The sequence below is a fragment of the Echeneis naucrates genome, chromosome 5 (assembly GCF_900963305.1).
Source record: "Echeneis naucrates chromosome 5, fEcheNa1.1, whole genome shotgun sequence".
Taxonomy (NCBI): Eukaryota; Metazoa; Chordata; class Actinopteri; order Carangiformes; family Echeneidae; genus Echeneis; species Echeneis naucrates.
In genome coordinates this window covers 19691149-19703523 of record NC_042515.1, presented here as the reverse complement: position 1 = coordinate 19703523, position 12375 = coordinate 19691149, and the positions used below count along the sequence as shown (strand labels likewise).

Here is a 12375-nt window from a genome sequence, read left to right as displayed (position 1 = left end):
AGATCCTTTGTGAAACTGTTTCCTCTGTTAAATAAATTGATTTGTCATGTACATTTGCGTGTATGTATTTGTGTGTTTTACAAAAACACATAATTACTAGGTGAAAACACACATTTGGTGGTTGCTTCTCTGCCACCTTTGGTCACATCACACGATCTTGGCTCTTTTGGAGAAAAAAAATGTGAGTAAAGCAGCATGGCGGCATAGTGGTTAGATTTGTTGCCCCACAACAAGAAGCAACTAAACCTTGTGGACAGAATAATTTGGCAGCTGTGGCTGTCAATGTCAGCAAAGCTCTGTCACTATAAAGAATATCAGTAAGGTTATTCAGGTAGAAACACACTTCAGATTTTGGTTTGATAGTTTCCATTTATTCAACTACTCATACCTGACAAAATAAAATTGCAGCCTCTGTTGCATTACCTGAAGCTCTGAATCCAAGAGCGGACTAGTGTGCACACACTGATGCCCATGTCATGAAGATAAATCACTGACATTTTTAAAGTCAAAGGCTCACATGCATATATCCGCATGTCTGCCTCTGGAAACTAGGACCACCATTCAGGTCTTTCAGGCCCACATGCTTGTTATTAATAGTCTTGGCTGTCATTTTTCAGCTCCTCTAACATCAGTGCTGTCAGCTGTATTACACCTGACCAAGTCCAAGTGGCCTGCTGAACAACCACTTCTAGTTCATAAGAACTTAAACACAGTTATGTATAGCACATTATATGATCCTGAAAAGGAGAAAATTGATTGAAACATTTTACACAATTTCAGACATATTTGGTCTGAGCTTCTGAAATAACTCCAGTCTCTTTAGTGCACTTTCTCCTGACCCACTAAAAAACAAAGCAAATCCTTCAGTCTTCCTCTGTCACCAATAGCTCTGATTGAGCCATGGTAGTGATTAATACTGCGTGGGTGGCTCATCTGCCGGTCATAACAGTCCCCCAGAATAAAACTTATTCTGTGGCAGGAGCTCCCTGATGAATAGGCAGTCAGTCGTCTTGTCTCTAGTGATTCTACCACTGCCATCAGTGACAGCCACAAGCTCTAACCACCATGTTGCGGTATTTCTTGAGAATGACATTAGAGCTGTCATCAAAGTAGAGGACTGAGATGCCGTGTAGCTGTGTAGGGGCGCAGCAGGGTTTAGGCACCGTTTCCGGGTTGATAAAGTGCACCTGTTAGAAAAAGCATCAATCAGTCGTCACAGCAAGAGGTTGTAGCACGTGTCTTTCACCAGGGGTGGTATGGGACTTACCAGAGTTTGCACAATAGCATGATTAGTAGCATTCATGTAGGAGTTGAGAGGGAAAGCACATTCCCCTTCACAGTAATATGCTGCATAGCCTTCTGGTGCTATGATCCAGTCCTGACCAGAGAGGGAAATCACACACAGGCTAGTTAACTGTCTCTGCTGGAATTTCAGTTTGGTCAAATTTAAATAAATTTACACAAAATTGAAGTCCTGAATTATACCTGCCATCCCAAATCTCTGAAACTGACATATAGCTCGTGTTTTTTACATCCCTCTTTAGAAATGCCAAGATTATCTGAAAGTGATAAGGACACACAAATGTGTTAAAAGTGTATAAAAGGTACCAGTCATTAAAGTTATATGATGATGAGATTTTAAGGGTCCAGACACCTGTTGCAGCCTCCACTGCCTTTTGTGTATCCTGAACAGTCCTGTGAGGTTTGGAGCGGTTGGACTGGCGACCTTTGTGGCCGTGGGCAGAGCGGATGCTGCGGAAACGCACCTCACTGGCTTTGAAGAAGACAACAATAAAGGGCTGCTTGTCCTGAGGCCCAATGCCTGTCACCAGTCCTGCTTGTCTGGGATTCCTCATCTGGCCTACAGGGGGAGACAAGGAAAGCAATACAACCACTCAATGTGACCGCTACAGACATCACTACTTTGACCACAACAACCACCATAGTGATTTAGTCTGACAGAGTTCAAGATGTTCGTACAAAGGCTCTACACAGATCAGCATGGAATTCGAAGCGCATCAATCATAACCATAAATTATTATTCCAGACAAACACTGTCATGGCTTTGATTCCCACTCCAAGACTGTGTAGCAGTGACTGACCGTGGCTGTCCTCCAAAACCAGGTGAAGTCTGAGGTTCTGCTCTGGGTTGACCAGCCAGAGGTTACTGGGGGTAGTCAGGTCAAAAACAAGCCAGCCCTCCTCTGCAGCCCAAACATCTCGCTGGTCCAGCAGCAACAGCTCCACTTCCCTATGAGGAAAATGAAATTTGTTTATTCCTGAGGCAGATCTACATTTTAAGGCATTTAATGAAGGGCCCCTATAAACATGTGCTTTCCTACCACAAAGTCAATTCTCAGATTCATTGAAGTCTCCTTGGAAGCGAGACAAGCAGTGATAAGATGCCCTGTGCTGTGTTTTCAAGGTCCTGTGCTCTGAATTTTATTCCTGAGTGAAAGGAGTGACTGTCTGGAAGCTATGGAAGCACTCTGAAGGCATGAGACATCAGGAAAACAGGTAGCTGTCATGCAAATGACAGAAAATTATTATGTCATAGGGGAAGAATGCCAAACTACATGTGTGGTCCTGTAATATCTACAGTGTAGAGAGAAAGTATGAGGATGGCTTGTTTTATTTTGTTTTGGTAGAAAACATCAGCCAAATGGATTTGAAGTGAAACAACTTTGAGATTAAACAACTAACTTTCAGCTGTGTGTCTGATAGTGTTTATATCCACACTGGGAAAACTGCATAGGAATCATCAGTATTTTTATACACAGAAGAATAATACATCAATGGCAACCAAAAGGTTTTATGGCCAAACACTGGAAGTCAGATTGATGACCTCAGTACAAATGAGAGCATGTTTCTCAGATTTGCTGAGGACCAAGCTGGAGACAAAAAATCTGTAAACAAGTAAATATGTTTCTATGGCTTTGGTTCCCCTATACTAATTAAGTGGAAGGGACAAACATAAGAAAATAATTACCACACAAGAACAATCAACTGAAATTTCATGTAATTGAAAAAAATGTATATTAATATGAACACTCAATCTAAATTTCCCTCACGCGGTGAGCCAACAGCCTAAACCACTAATCCACTGTTTAAGCAGCACTGCATTGATTTCCAAGAAGAAAACCCTACGCTGACGTGCGTTCTTAAGGGCAGATTTCACAGACAATAGATTTGTTTACAGAATGTTACTGAGTTTCAGACTGGGAGGCAGACGTCTTGTCTTTTAGTCCTGCTGGCTGCTCGTTTGAACTGATTAGCCTTTGTGTGTCTGTGAATGACTATGGAGTTGCCCTCAACACCACCATCAACCAAGCTGTCACCGATGCTGATTCCCTGTCTGATGTTTTGCACGTCAATTGGACAAAGATTCAGTAATATAGCTGATTTGGGATTGGCGTGGGGGGTGGGGGCCATGTTGTTATCCCATTTCAAACATGTTTTGAAGAAGGAAGACAGTGCGAGGGCAAAATGAAAGTTGGCCTGGTCGACTAACAGGCAGAGGAGGGATAACCACCAGTGTGAGACGAAGTCTTGAGGCTTCAGAGTGTTATTTGTGGTTGGAGCTACTTGTCATAAATGCAGGTCTTCGAGGGATTGTCCTGCTGTAAATGTGTGAGAATACATTCTGGTGAGAAGGACTGTGTTTCTGTAATTGACGGTAATGTCTGTATAGACAGACACGACAGATCTGTGGGTCCATGCAGCAGCTCAACAACCAGCTTTCACAGAATAACAGAGTGGCATAATCAGACCCGACGTTAGTACTATGTCACTAGAGTAAGTAGATAATCATATGTAGTGATGATAAATCCAGCTATCAGCAGATGGGTCACTTCACCAAACCAAAAAAAAAAAAAAAAAAGTCTAATCACACAAAGTTTCAACTTATATGAAGCTGCTTTTAAAAGCCACTGTTTTTGCCTCCGCACAAATACAACGGAGATAGGATTTTAGGATGGTACTTCAAAATCTGATCAAATACATTCAAAACTTCCAATATCGCTATATCCCATTAGAGATTAGTAAAACATGATGTTTTTCAAATAATTAGGCAAATTGAATGCAAAAACAAAGAATAACCTCAATAAATACAGTTTAGGTCAGCACGGCGGCATAGTGGTTAGTGTTGTTCCCCCGGGTGCTCGGGTTTCCTCCCACCGTCTGAAGACATGCATGTTTAGGTTCATTGGTCTGTAGGTCTACGTGTGAGTGCGAGTGGTTCTTTGTCTCTGTCTCTGTGTGTTGGCCCTGCAATGGACTGCCAACCTGTCCAGAGTGAAGCCCGCCCTCACCCAGTGTGAGCTGGGATTGGCTGCAGCACCCCTCGCAACCCAGAAATGGATAAGTGGTAGAACACGAATGAATGAATGAAATAATGTAAACATGAACATGAAACAAGATTACATTCATATATATATCAACACTGAATGAAAGCTTAAGATAAAACTCCATACCTATTTGGAGGCTCCTGCAGGACATGGTAGATGCTGACTCTGAAAGTCTCATTCTCATAGCGTTCCTGCATGAAATTCTTGTAAGTCCTGAACTCTGCTGCTGTCACAACCTCTCCCTCGGGAATACGGGAAAGGTCAAAACGAAATTCCCTTCTGTGCTTCTTTTTGAGAAGATCCTGATCCTGATCAACTATGAGGAGAGGAAGATGAAGACGATGTAAATAACAGAGCAGAACAACAGGCGATTTTCTGGCAGAGACTTACGTCAGAAGCTGTAAATCAACGTTTGATTGACACTTGTGTTTCATCTCAGTCTCCAACTACTCTTCAACCAACTGTGGTACAACTGTGAATAATGGTTTGCTGTTTTCCCCGCTGACACACACACAGTAAAATTATATTCCTGCCTCACAGGGAAAGTTTGTACATGCGTGGAAAAAGGAAACCACTGAGTGTAATCAGATGGTGAACCAGTCAGTGGCTGCAATAGCTGTCCAAACTAGGAGTGTGCCAAAAAATGGATTCATATAAGAATTGCGATTCTCATTTACTACAGTTCAGAATTGATACAGAAAAAATTAAACAAATCTGCAGGCTGTCTGTCTCCATTTTGTATGAGAAACTTCCTGACGTCACCACAGAGCCAGTTCTGGAACATACACACGGGCAGTAAGCAAAATCCATTTTATTTGTTCTCAAATGCCATTTTAATTCTTCCCATATTCTTTTTTTTTGTTTGTTTTTGCTTTTTCAGTATTCTGCTTTTAGCACTTTACACAAATTTAACACCGAGACAGTGTTTTAAGTAATGAAATACCGACAATATCTTCAGTTAGAACTGAAAACTTTAATGCTTCCACACATTTAAGCACAAACATAACAAGGAAACACACGTACATGATAGTCAACCTCTTTGACTCGTTCGACTTAGCACTGAGACAGCCGCTTCATTGGTCCTCTGAGAATTTTCCTAACAGATACATTCTTTTTTATTCCGAAATAAAGACCTGGGTCCAGTCTCTGGAATGGTCCATTATAGTCTTTGGGGGGGGCTGTCTCTGGAAGGGGGGTCCGGTGTCTCGCCTAGTCTGGTCTAGTACTCTCTGCGGGGGTCGGATCTCTGGTCTAGGACCTGGGGGTGGCCTTTGCCTTGCTGTAACCCAGTCCATCACTCATTACCAATTAACTAATTAACCTAGACATGTTCAGGTGCCCCCACCAGGAATCGAACCACACCAACAACGCTCAAGTACAATTATTTATTTATTTATTCATTCATTTATTTATTATTTATTATTGTCATTATTTATTATTCATTCATAGGTAGGGGGGCTTTCATTATTAGTGACCCCCTCGGAGCATTTTTGATGTAAAATGTCGGCCAGTTCCGTGTTATTCCATTTTCAAAATGAATTCCGTTTTTTAACGTCTAATTCTGTGATTCTGTGATCGCAGATTTTATAGGGCTCTATTTACCGAACGCCCAGGAACACCGAGCTTGACACGAGCTTCACAGCTTCACAATGAACCCATGTTTAACTGCACTTTTATTTTTGTTACCAAAGCAATGTGTGATATTGCTTTTATGCAACAGTTGCAACAATTCCATCTAAGCATGGATAAATGTTTAAAAAATAAATATATAAATAAAAATAAATGTGAAAAAGACACTTTAATGTTTCCATTTGTCATTATGTCTTGCAAAGCAGACTGGAGTAGATCATGAGGATCCTTTGCACACCTACAGAGTACATAGTCATTTTGAATTGAATCGTAGCCCCAAAAATCTGAATCTAATCGAATCATGAGATAGTAAAAGATTCCCACACCTAGTCCAAACTGTTGTGCTTTCCTCTGTCCACATCTCTGTCAGAAACAGGAAAAATCCGGCCTCCGTGCGTGAAGTGATTGATCTAAACATCACATAAGTGGAGTCTGCCATACATGCCAATGCGGGGGAGAAGAAACGCACCCAGTTTGGCTCCCTGTTTAAACTGCACACATGTGCTGCCCACAAGAAAGGGCCTGTTAAAGCACTGCCCGGAAAACCACAGCAGCCAGTGTGCTTTTACAAATACACTCACTTAAAGTATAGAAAGCCACACAAATTCGTGTGTGACTTAACTACCAGAGTCTGTGCCACCCACACGTCCCTGATCATTTTGCCATGTATCACTGTCCAGTGATTTCATTCTGATTGTAGGAGGGTGGCACAGTGGGGTTTCCACCGCGCCCTGAGCCAGCTGAGGCTCTCTAACACTCAGAGTTTCCACAAGAACGCTGGTCAGAGACCCCAAATCTTTCGAAAGCTTTCCAGCATTAGTCAATGTGTTGGTCCTCGGAAAAAGAGCAGTGGAGGTCTCTGTTGAAGGTGTGTGCAGAGCGGCGATTAGCCACTTTAAGCACATCCTGCCCAGTGGCATGCACCCTGACATCATCATGACATCACCCTGCTGTCCCCCTTACGGTCCACCATTGTTTGAATGTGCAGACACTCGTACATACAGTACCCTAACACTGAATACATAACTTTTTTCACCAAAGCACGCAGTCTTCTGAAAGCACTTTTATCGACACAAAAACACACACAAGCCATTGGTCGTTAAGAACAGCGCATTCTGAACCCTGCAAGTCATTTGTTTGACCGCAATTAAATGTTGGAAGGGAACGAGGGGTGTTTTTATGAAAGCAATAATTGCTTGTAAGGACTTGGTGTGTTTACGTTAGAGACCATTAGCTGCAAAGATCAGACCTCAGATATGCAAAGTTCCTTCTGGGAGGCATTTCAACACTTGAGCTTTCCTCTGACACTGCAGGGGCACACAGCCGCAAAGCTATCATTAACCCACTGCAATGTTATAGTAAGAGGATACTTTTTTTTTTTTTTTTTACAAATCAGTGTGGGTGATTATAGGATGCACCAAAATGTCTGCACAGAAATAAAATGGGTCTTTTTGAATAATAATAATTAGTTTAACTTTTACCATTTATATACATCTGTGGGATGTCTACAAAGTATTTTTTTTTTTGTTAAGTGTATGAACGATTGTTAACTTTTGTTTGTAGCAAATATCATTCTGCTTTTACCCTACCCTACGCTGATGAACTAAAGATTATAAGAAAAAACAAACAAATTTTGCTCCATTTCATAAATCTGCAGAAAAGGGAGGTGGGGATGAAATGTGTCCCATCACAGGAGGATGTTCAATTACAGCCAAAGTAAAAAGAAAGCAATTATTTTACAAGTGGATATACAAATAATGAAAAGGTTAATGAGATTTTCTGGTGGGGCAAAAGAAATTCTTCATATGATCTCCTTATGCTTCCTCCAGATCAGCTTAGCAGGACAAATACATTTCTTCCTGCTTGTTCTCAAAAACACAATGCTCCCTCTGTTCCTCAGTGAAACAGTCATTTCTTCAACTTTTGAGAGAGCTTTTTTTATGAAAGCCAGTGATATTTCTGGTCATTAATCCTTTTCTCATGCTCTGCAGGTGTGCTGTGGTCAATGCAAAAAAGGCCCATACTGAACACATGTGTACCATCTCCAGCAGCAGTAAACACGGAGGCTGATGTGAGGAGTGGCAGAGTGAGAGAGAGATGTAGAACAGCTTCAACTGATAGCAAAGTCAGGCCTCAGAAGTGCTTTCAATCTGTTTCTGGATAAACAAACACACAACAGCAACGTGCAGTCCAATAGCGGCTGTGTTGTGTAATGTTGCATGACAATGAGCTTAATGCTTTTTCCTGTGATTCTGGAGCACAACCTGTGGTTTGGCATTCCGATGGCAGTAAACATCCAGCCACGTACATGTATATGGATTGGTGCAACAATGTGCTGTAGACTTTAAACTCAAACTGCGGGCTTAACACCTCCCTGTAATATAGCTAATGTCGCTTAAAGATGCTCCGTAAATGTGGCTGATTCATTTAAAACAACTGAATGAGTGAAAGAAAACTGCTTTCCACCTGCATGCTGTGTGGGCACATGGGGAAGGGAAGTGCCACAGCAGCGCTCCCTCACTCTGGAAGCTGTGGTCTTTGGAAAGGAAACAATCCAGTTCAGTCTTGAAGAGATCATCCAGGGACCACCAAGACGGCCACCCCAGTACAATGTGGGAGAAGGAACCAAAAACTCTGCCAATTATCAGAACAGAAGGCCGTGGTGGCTTGAGACAGGGAAAAAATACAACGCTCATTGTGTCCTTTTTTCCTCCTTTGTATTTACAATCAAAGTCTTCAGATGTGGAACCACATAAATATGTTATTGGTTTTCAGAAACAATGTTTCCAGATCTCATTAGTGAAATGCTGTCAGTTAGAAGTTCACGACTGACGACATAAAATGTTATGTGATGCGATTCAGATTCTTTTTATGGTTTCCAAATGTTTAGTATTAACTGTGCATCCATAGGCTGACTGAAAAAATAATGGCTCCTCATTCAAAGTCTTCAGTTTGAAGAAAAACAAATGGAGACATATCTGAGATGAGCCAATTCCCTCTCGTCACACTGACCTGTAACCCTGTCCAAGCCGTGGGGCAGTAAAGGGCTGTACAGAAGGCAAGGATTGGCTTTGGATGTAACCACATCCGGATAAGAGCCACAGGCTCCATGCCACCCGCTCGTTTCTCCATAGTGATGTGGAGGCTGCCGAAGGATCTCCAAGGGAAACAAATGCAGGGGCAAACTCAATAATGTCTCAGTGAGCCAAACCTCCCACCTGTGACCTCTGTGATTTCCATCCAAACAAACACACAACACACACATACGGGAAGGCATGCACACCTGTGATAACAGAGATTACAACGGCAATAACATGAGTTTAGATGCCGTTTGTATCTTGATCTCACTCAACTTGTCTCCTATTCCCCAGGGGTTTAGAAATGCCTGTTCAATTCCTAGTCATGCGAAACAAAGCCATGCTAAAGCCTGCAACCCCCCCCCCCCCCTCACCAGCTTTGAAGGGATTCTGGTGAAATCGGATACAGGCATGTTGTCATAACATTTACAGCTCAGAATGCAAAATGCTTGATTTCAAGTAAAGAACGTGCCAAAAAAACCACAATGTCAGAGACACAGACTTTCACAAAGACACACACTGAAATAATGCACCCTAGTGCGGTCTGCTACGTGTGAAAGACTTGGCCTGTCTTTCACAGGTACCACACCATACACTTGATCTGTGAACAGACTGAAAAAACGATTTAAAAGCATGGTTCTTTAGCGCATAAACAAAGGTAGAATTGTCCCTAAACAGCACAACATTGCAAGTGACTGCCAACAGTTTGCCAAGAAATTCTTATCACTGGATACTTTTTCTTTTAATGTGTCCTATATTTTTTAGAAACGTAATTATTTTGTGGCCGATTTGATGATAAAAGAGGAGGAACTGACTCTGATTTTTAGGCATTTATCAGAGGTATGTGAAGTATTATGCCTAATGATATATAGCAGAAAAACGCAATTTTATTATGATTTTAGACCATTGCACGCTCAGTCTATCTTTATAATTTAATACAAGTCAGATACGTCGTGTCTTTAAATTAGGTGAAAAAAAAACATGAAAAAAGTCAGCAAGTTAACTTACCGAGGTTGACAAAGCTCATCACCATGTCTGCGTCATCTAGGAAGCGGCTGTCCTGGGGGGTCAGCATGGGAGAGGCCTGGGTCGGCAAAACAGGCTTGTAATAAGAATATCTGTTGGGCAGAGCGTCTGTAGATATGGTGTTGTACAAGTCCAGCATGAACATCGGAGCGGCGTTGTTTTTGGTGTGGAAGTGCGGCCGCGGGCGTTGCGGCAGCCCCAGGATGGAGAGGATCTCCCGCTGCATGTCCCTGCGCTCCTGGCTCCGCAGCCGCCGCTGGAGGAAGCTGGTGCGCACCGCGGTGTCCGTGGAAAAGTTAGAGAAGGCGACCTGCGTGGACAAGGCGCAATAACACCAAGACAGGACCGCCACTGTCGTCGCCAAGGCGCTTGATACCATTTTTTCCCAGATTTTTACGCGCGGCTCCAGCAAGTCGAAAAATGGAACTAGTGGTGCGGTTGTTTCCACAGAGAGTCCACCTTCATGAGGGGGCGTTAAACACACTATCTTCTGTCACCTCGGAAAATCATAAGCTCACCAGCTCCTGTTTCGCACTCTGCCTGCTGCGCGCTCCTCTTTTTGGCAACATTGGAAAGGATTTTATTATGCCTGTGTCAGGGGAGGGGCAGCAAAGGTCCAGAATAGGACAAACCGAGACTTGGGAGACTGGGGCAGTGTGTGGGAGTGAAGCAATTAAAAGTGGGATGCGTCCTTTCACGAGATACAAGCATTTCTCTATCTTGATAATAAGATGGGTGGGGTCTCCCATCACTGCGCCCTTTGTCTTTGACAGGACTGGTAGGCCTCTGATGAAAGTGGGACTAATTAACAACTGCTTAACCCGGAAGGCCTCTAGCAGCCAACTTCTTTCTGTGGTGACCATTGTAGTTAGTTGTCAAACAGTATATTGCTTTGTTTATAACAAACCAGGACAGTTTAAATGTATTAGCACTGTGACTCCACACTGCGCACATTTCCACAGTACACACGGTCAGTCTGGGGACGAGGTAGAGAAATCCCCTAATCCCTTCTTCAACTGCAGACACCTTTGAACTCAAACAATAAATTCAGGCTCATCCTAATTGTTGTGGGGGATGAACAGCTATAGCCGTCCAGGTGCATGAAGGGACATGTCGATGGCCCCTATGAATTACTACAACAATGCATACGGTACTCCACTGTGGCTGCTTTAACAGAGACCTAATGGGGGTGGAGGGTAAACAATGAATGACAAAGGAAGGATCAGACAAGTACAGATGAATGCGCCTAACTCTGGTTTAAGGACAGCTCAAACTCGGTCAGCACAAGAAAGTCAGGGAAAGAGGTTAATGTGTCATAACCTTCAAACTGAAATGACTAATGTGCTTTTTTGTTTCTCTGCTTCTGTTTTAAACTCCTATAAAGGAGACCACAAGAGAAACAAATACATACAAACTAAAATTATCCAACAAAAAGGAAATTCAAAACTACATGAGCACCAGAAAAATGGTTTCCCAGCACAAGTAACTTTTTGTGATTCATTCCTTGAAACCCAGAACCTCCCATATCCACAGCAAACACTTCTTCAGTGGTAACTATTTCAGACTGTAAAGCTCATTTCTGCTCTCTTCAGCAGAGCAGATCATATCAAAACGTCTCCTCACTGACAGTCTCTTAATTTCAAGTTTCAAGCAAATTCTACCTACATAGTGTGCACTAAGTCCAATCAGAGATAGCCATCCTTTTGGAGAAATTACTACAATGTGCCCTGTATTTACCGATTTAATGCAAATTAGAAGCACTTAAAATGGTTTGTTTTGTCATATATTAACGTCTATTATAGTATGAAATTGTGGGGGGTTCTACTGATCCTCCACAAAACCAATTCATCATCTGACCTGGTTGTTTTCCAGTAGCTACTATTAACGCAGGCAGAATCTAAATTTAAAAAGGCTACATGTTATTATTAGTGGCGAAATATACACAATGGAATCAATGATATGTCCTATGTTGTTTTATACCTCTGCTCCTACGCTGTCCACGGTATTTACCTGGAAGCTGTTATAGAAAGTAATAGAACTCCACTTCCTCAACCAATTGCAACTCTGATTAGCTCCTTGACAATGCAATGTTAATGTAATAACAAAACACACCGGCCTGTGTGTGCACCGCACTGCAGGTGTTTTCGGGGGACGGAGCATGTATGTTACGTGGAGGGGAGATTAAAATGTGGAATTACTTTCCTTTTTGTGTCCGTGTCGACACCCGGAGTGCACACGGAGGCTGTCGGTCGCACACCGCCATCCAGCGTCTCCCAGTCAAACGCCGTGCATTTTCC

At 42.5% G+C, this 12375-nt stretch overlaps 1 protein-coding gene across 3 annotated transcripts; it reads right to left on the bottom strand.

Annotated features, from left to right (window-relative positions):
• Nucleotides 1-361: 361 nt before the first annotated feature.
• On the bottom strand, nt 362-12356 carry LOC115043606 (bone morphogenetic protein 7-like). 3 transcript variants are annotated; one of them, XM_029502214.1, is made up of 9 exons: nt 10057-12356; nt 10003-10009; nt 8950-8973; nt 4473-4630; nt 2093-2251; nt 1655-1851; nt 1486-1559; nt 1268-1378; nt 362-1187 (listed from the first exon to the last, which is right to left on the bottom strand). In XM_029502214.1, exons 1-9 carry the CDS (start codon nt 10455-10457, stop codon nt 1038-1040), a joined length of 1281 nt encoding a protein of 426 aa, XP_029358074.1. In that variant the 5' UTR covers nt 10458-12356; the 3' UTR covers nt 362-1037. The 3 variants fall into 3 exon arrangements, with proteins under 3 accessions (XP_029358074.1, XP_029358073.1, XP_029358072.1); XM_029502213.1 differs by lacking the exons at nt 8950-8973; nt 10003-10009 and having other exon boundaries at nt 4473-4662; nt 10061-10429; nt 12314-12341; XM_029502212.1 differs by lacking the exons at nt 8950-8973; nt 10003-10009 and having other exon boundaries at nt 1655-1861; nt 2103-2251; nt 4473-4662; nt 10061-12347.
• Nucleotides 12357-12375: the final 19 nt, after the last annotated feature.

Coding starts and splice junctions, on each gene's coding strand:
- LOC115043606 (XM_029502214.1), bottom strand. CDS start 10,457: ATGGTATCAAGCGCCTTGGCGACGACAGTGGCGGTCCTGTCTTGGTGT. Junction 2,252..4,472: donor CTGCAGGAGCCTCCAAATAG/GTATGGAGTTTT, acceptor TTTTCCTCATAG/GGAAGTGGAGCTGTTGCTGC. Junction 1,188..1,267: donor ATGCTATTGTGCAAACTCTG/GTAAGTCCCATA, acceptor TTTTTCTAACAG/GTGCACTTTATCAACCCGGA.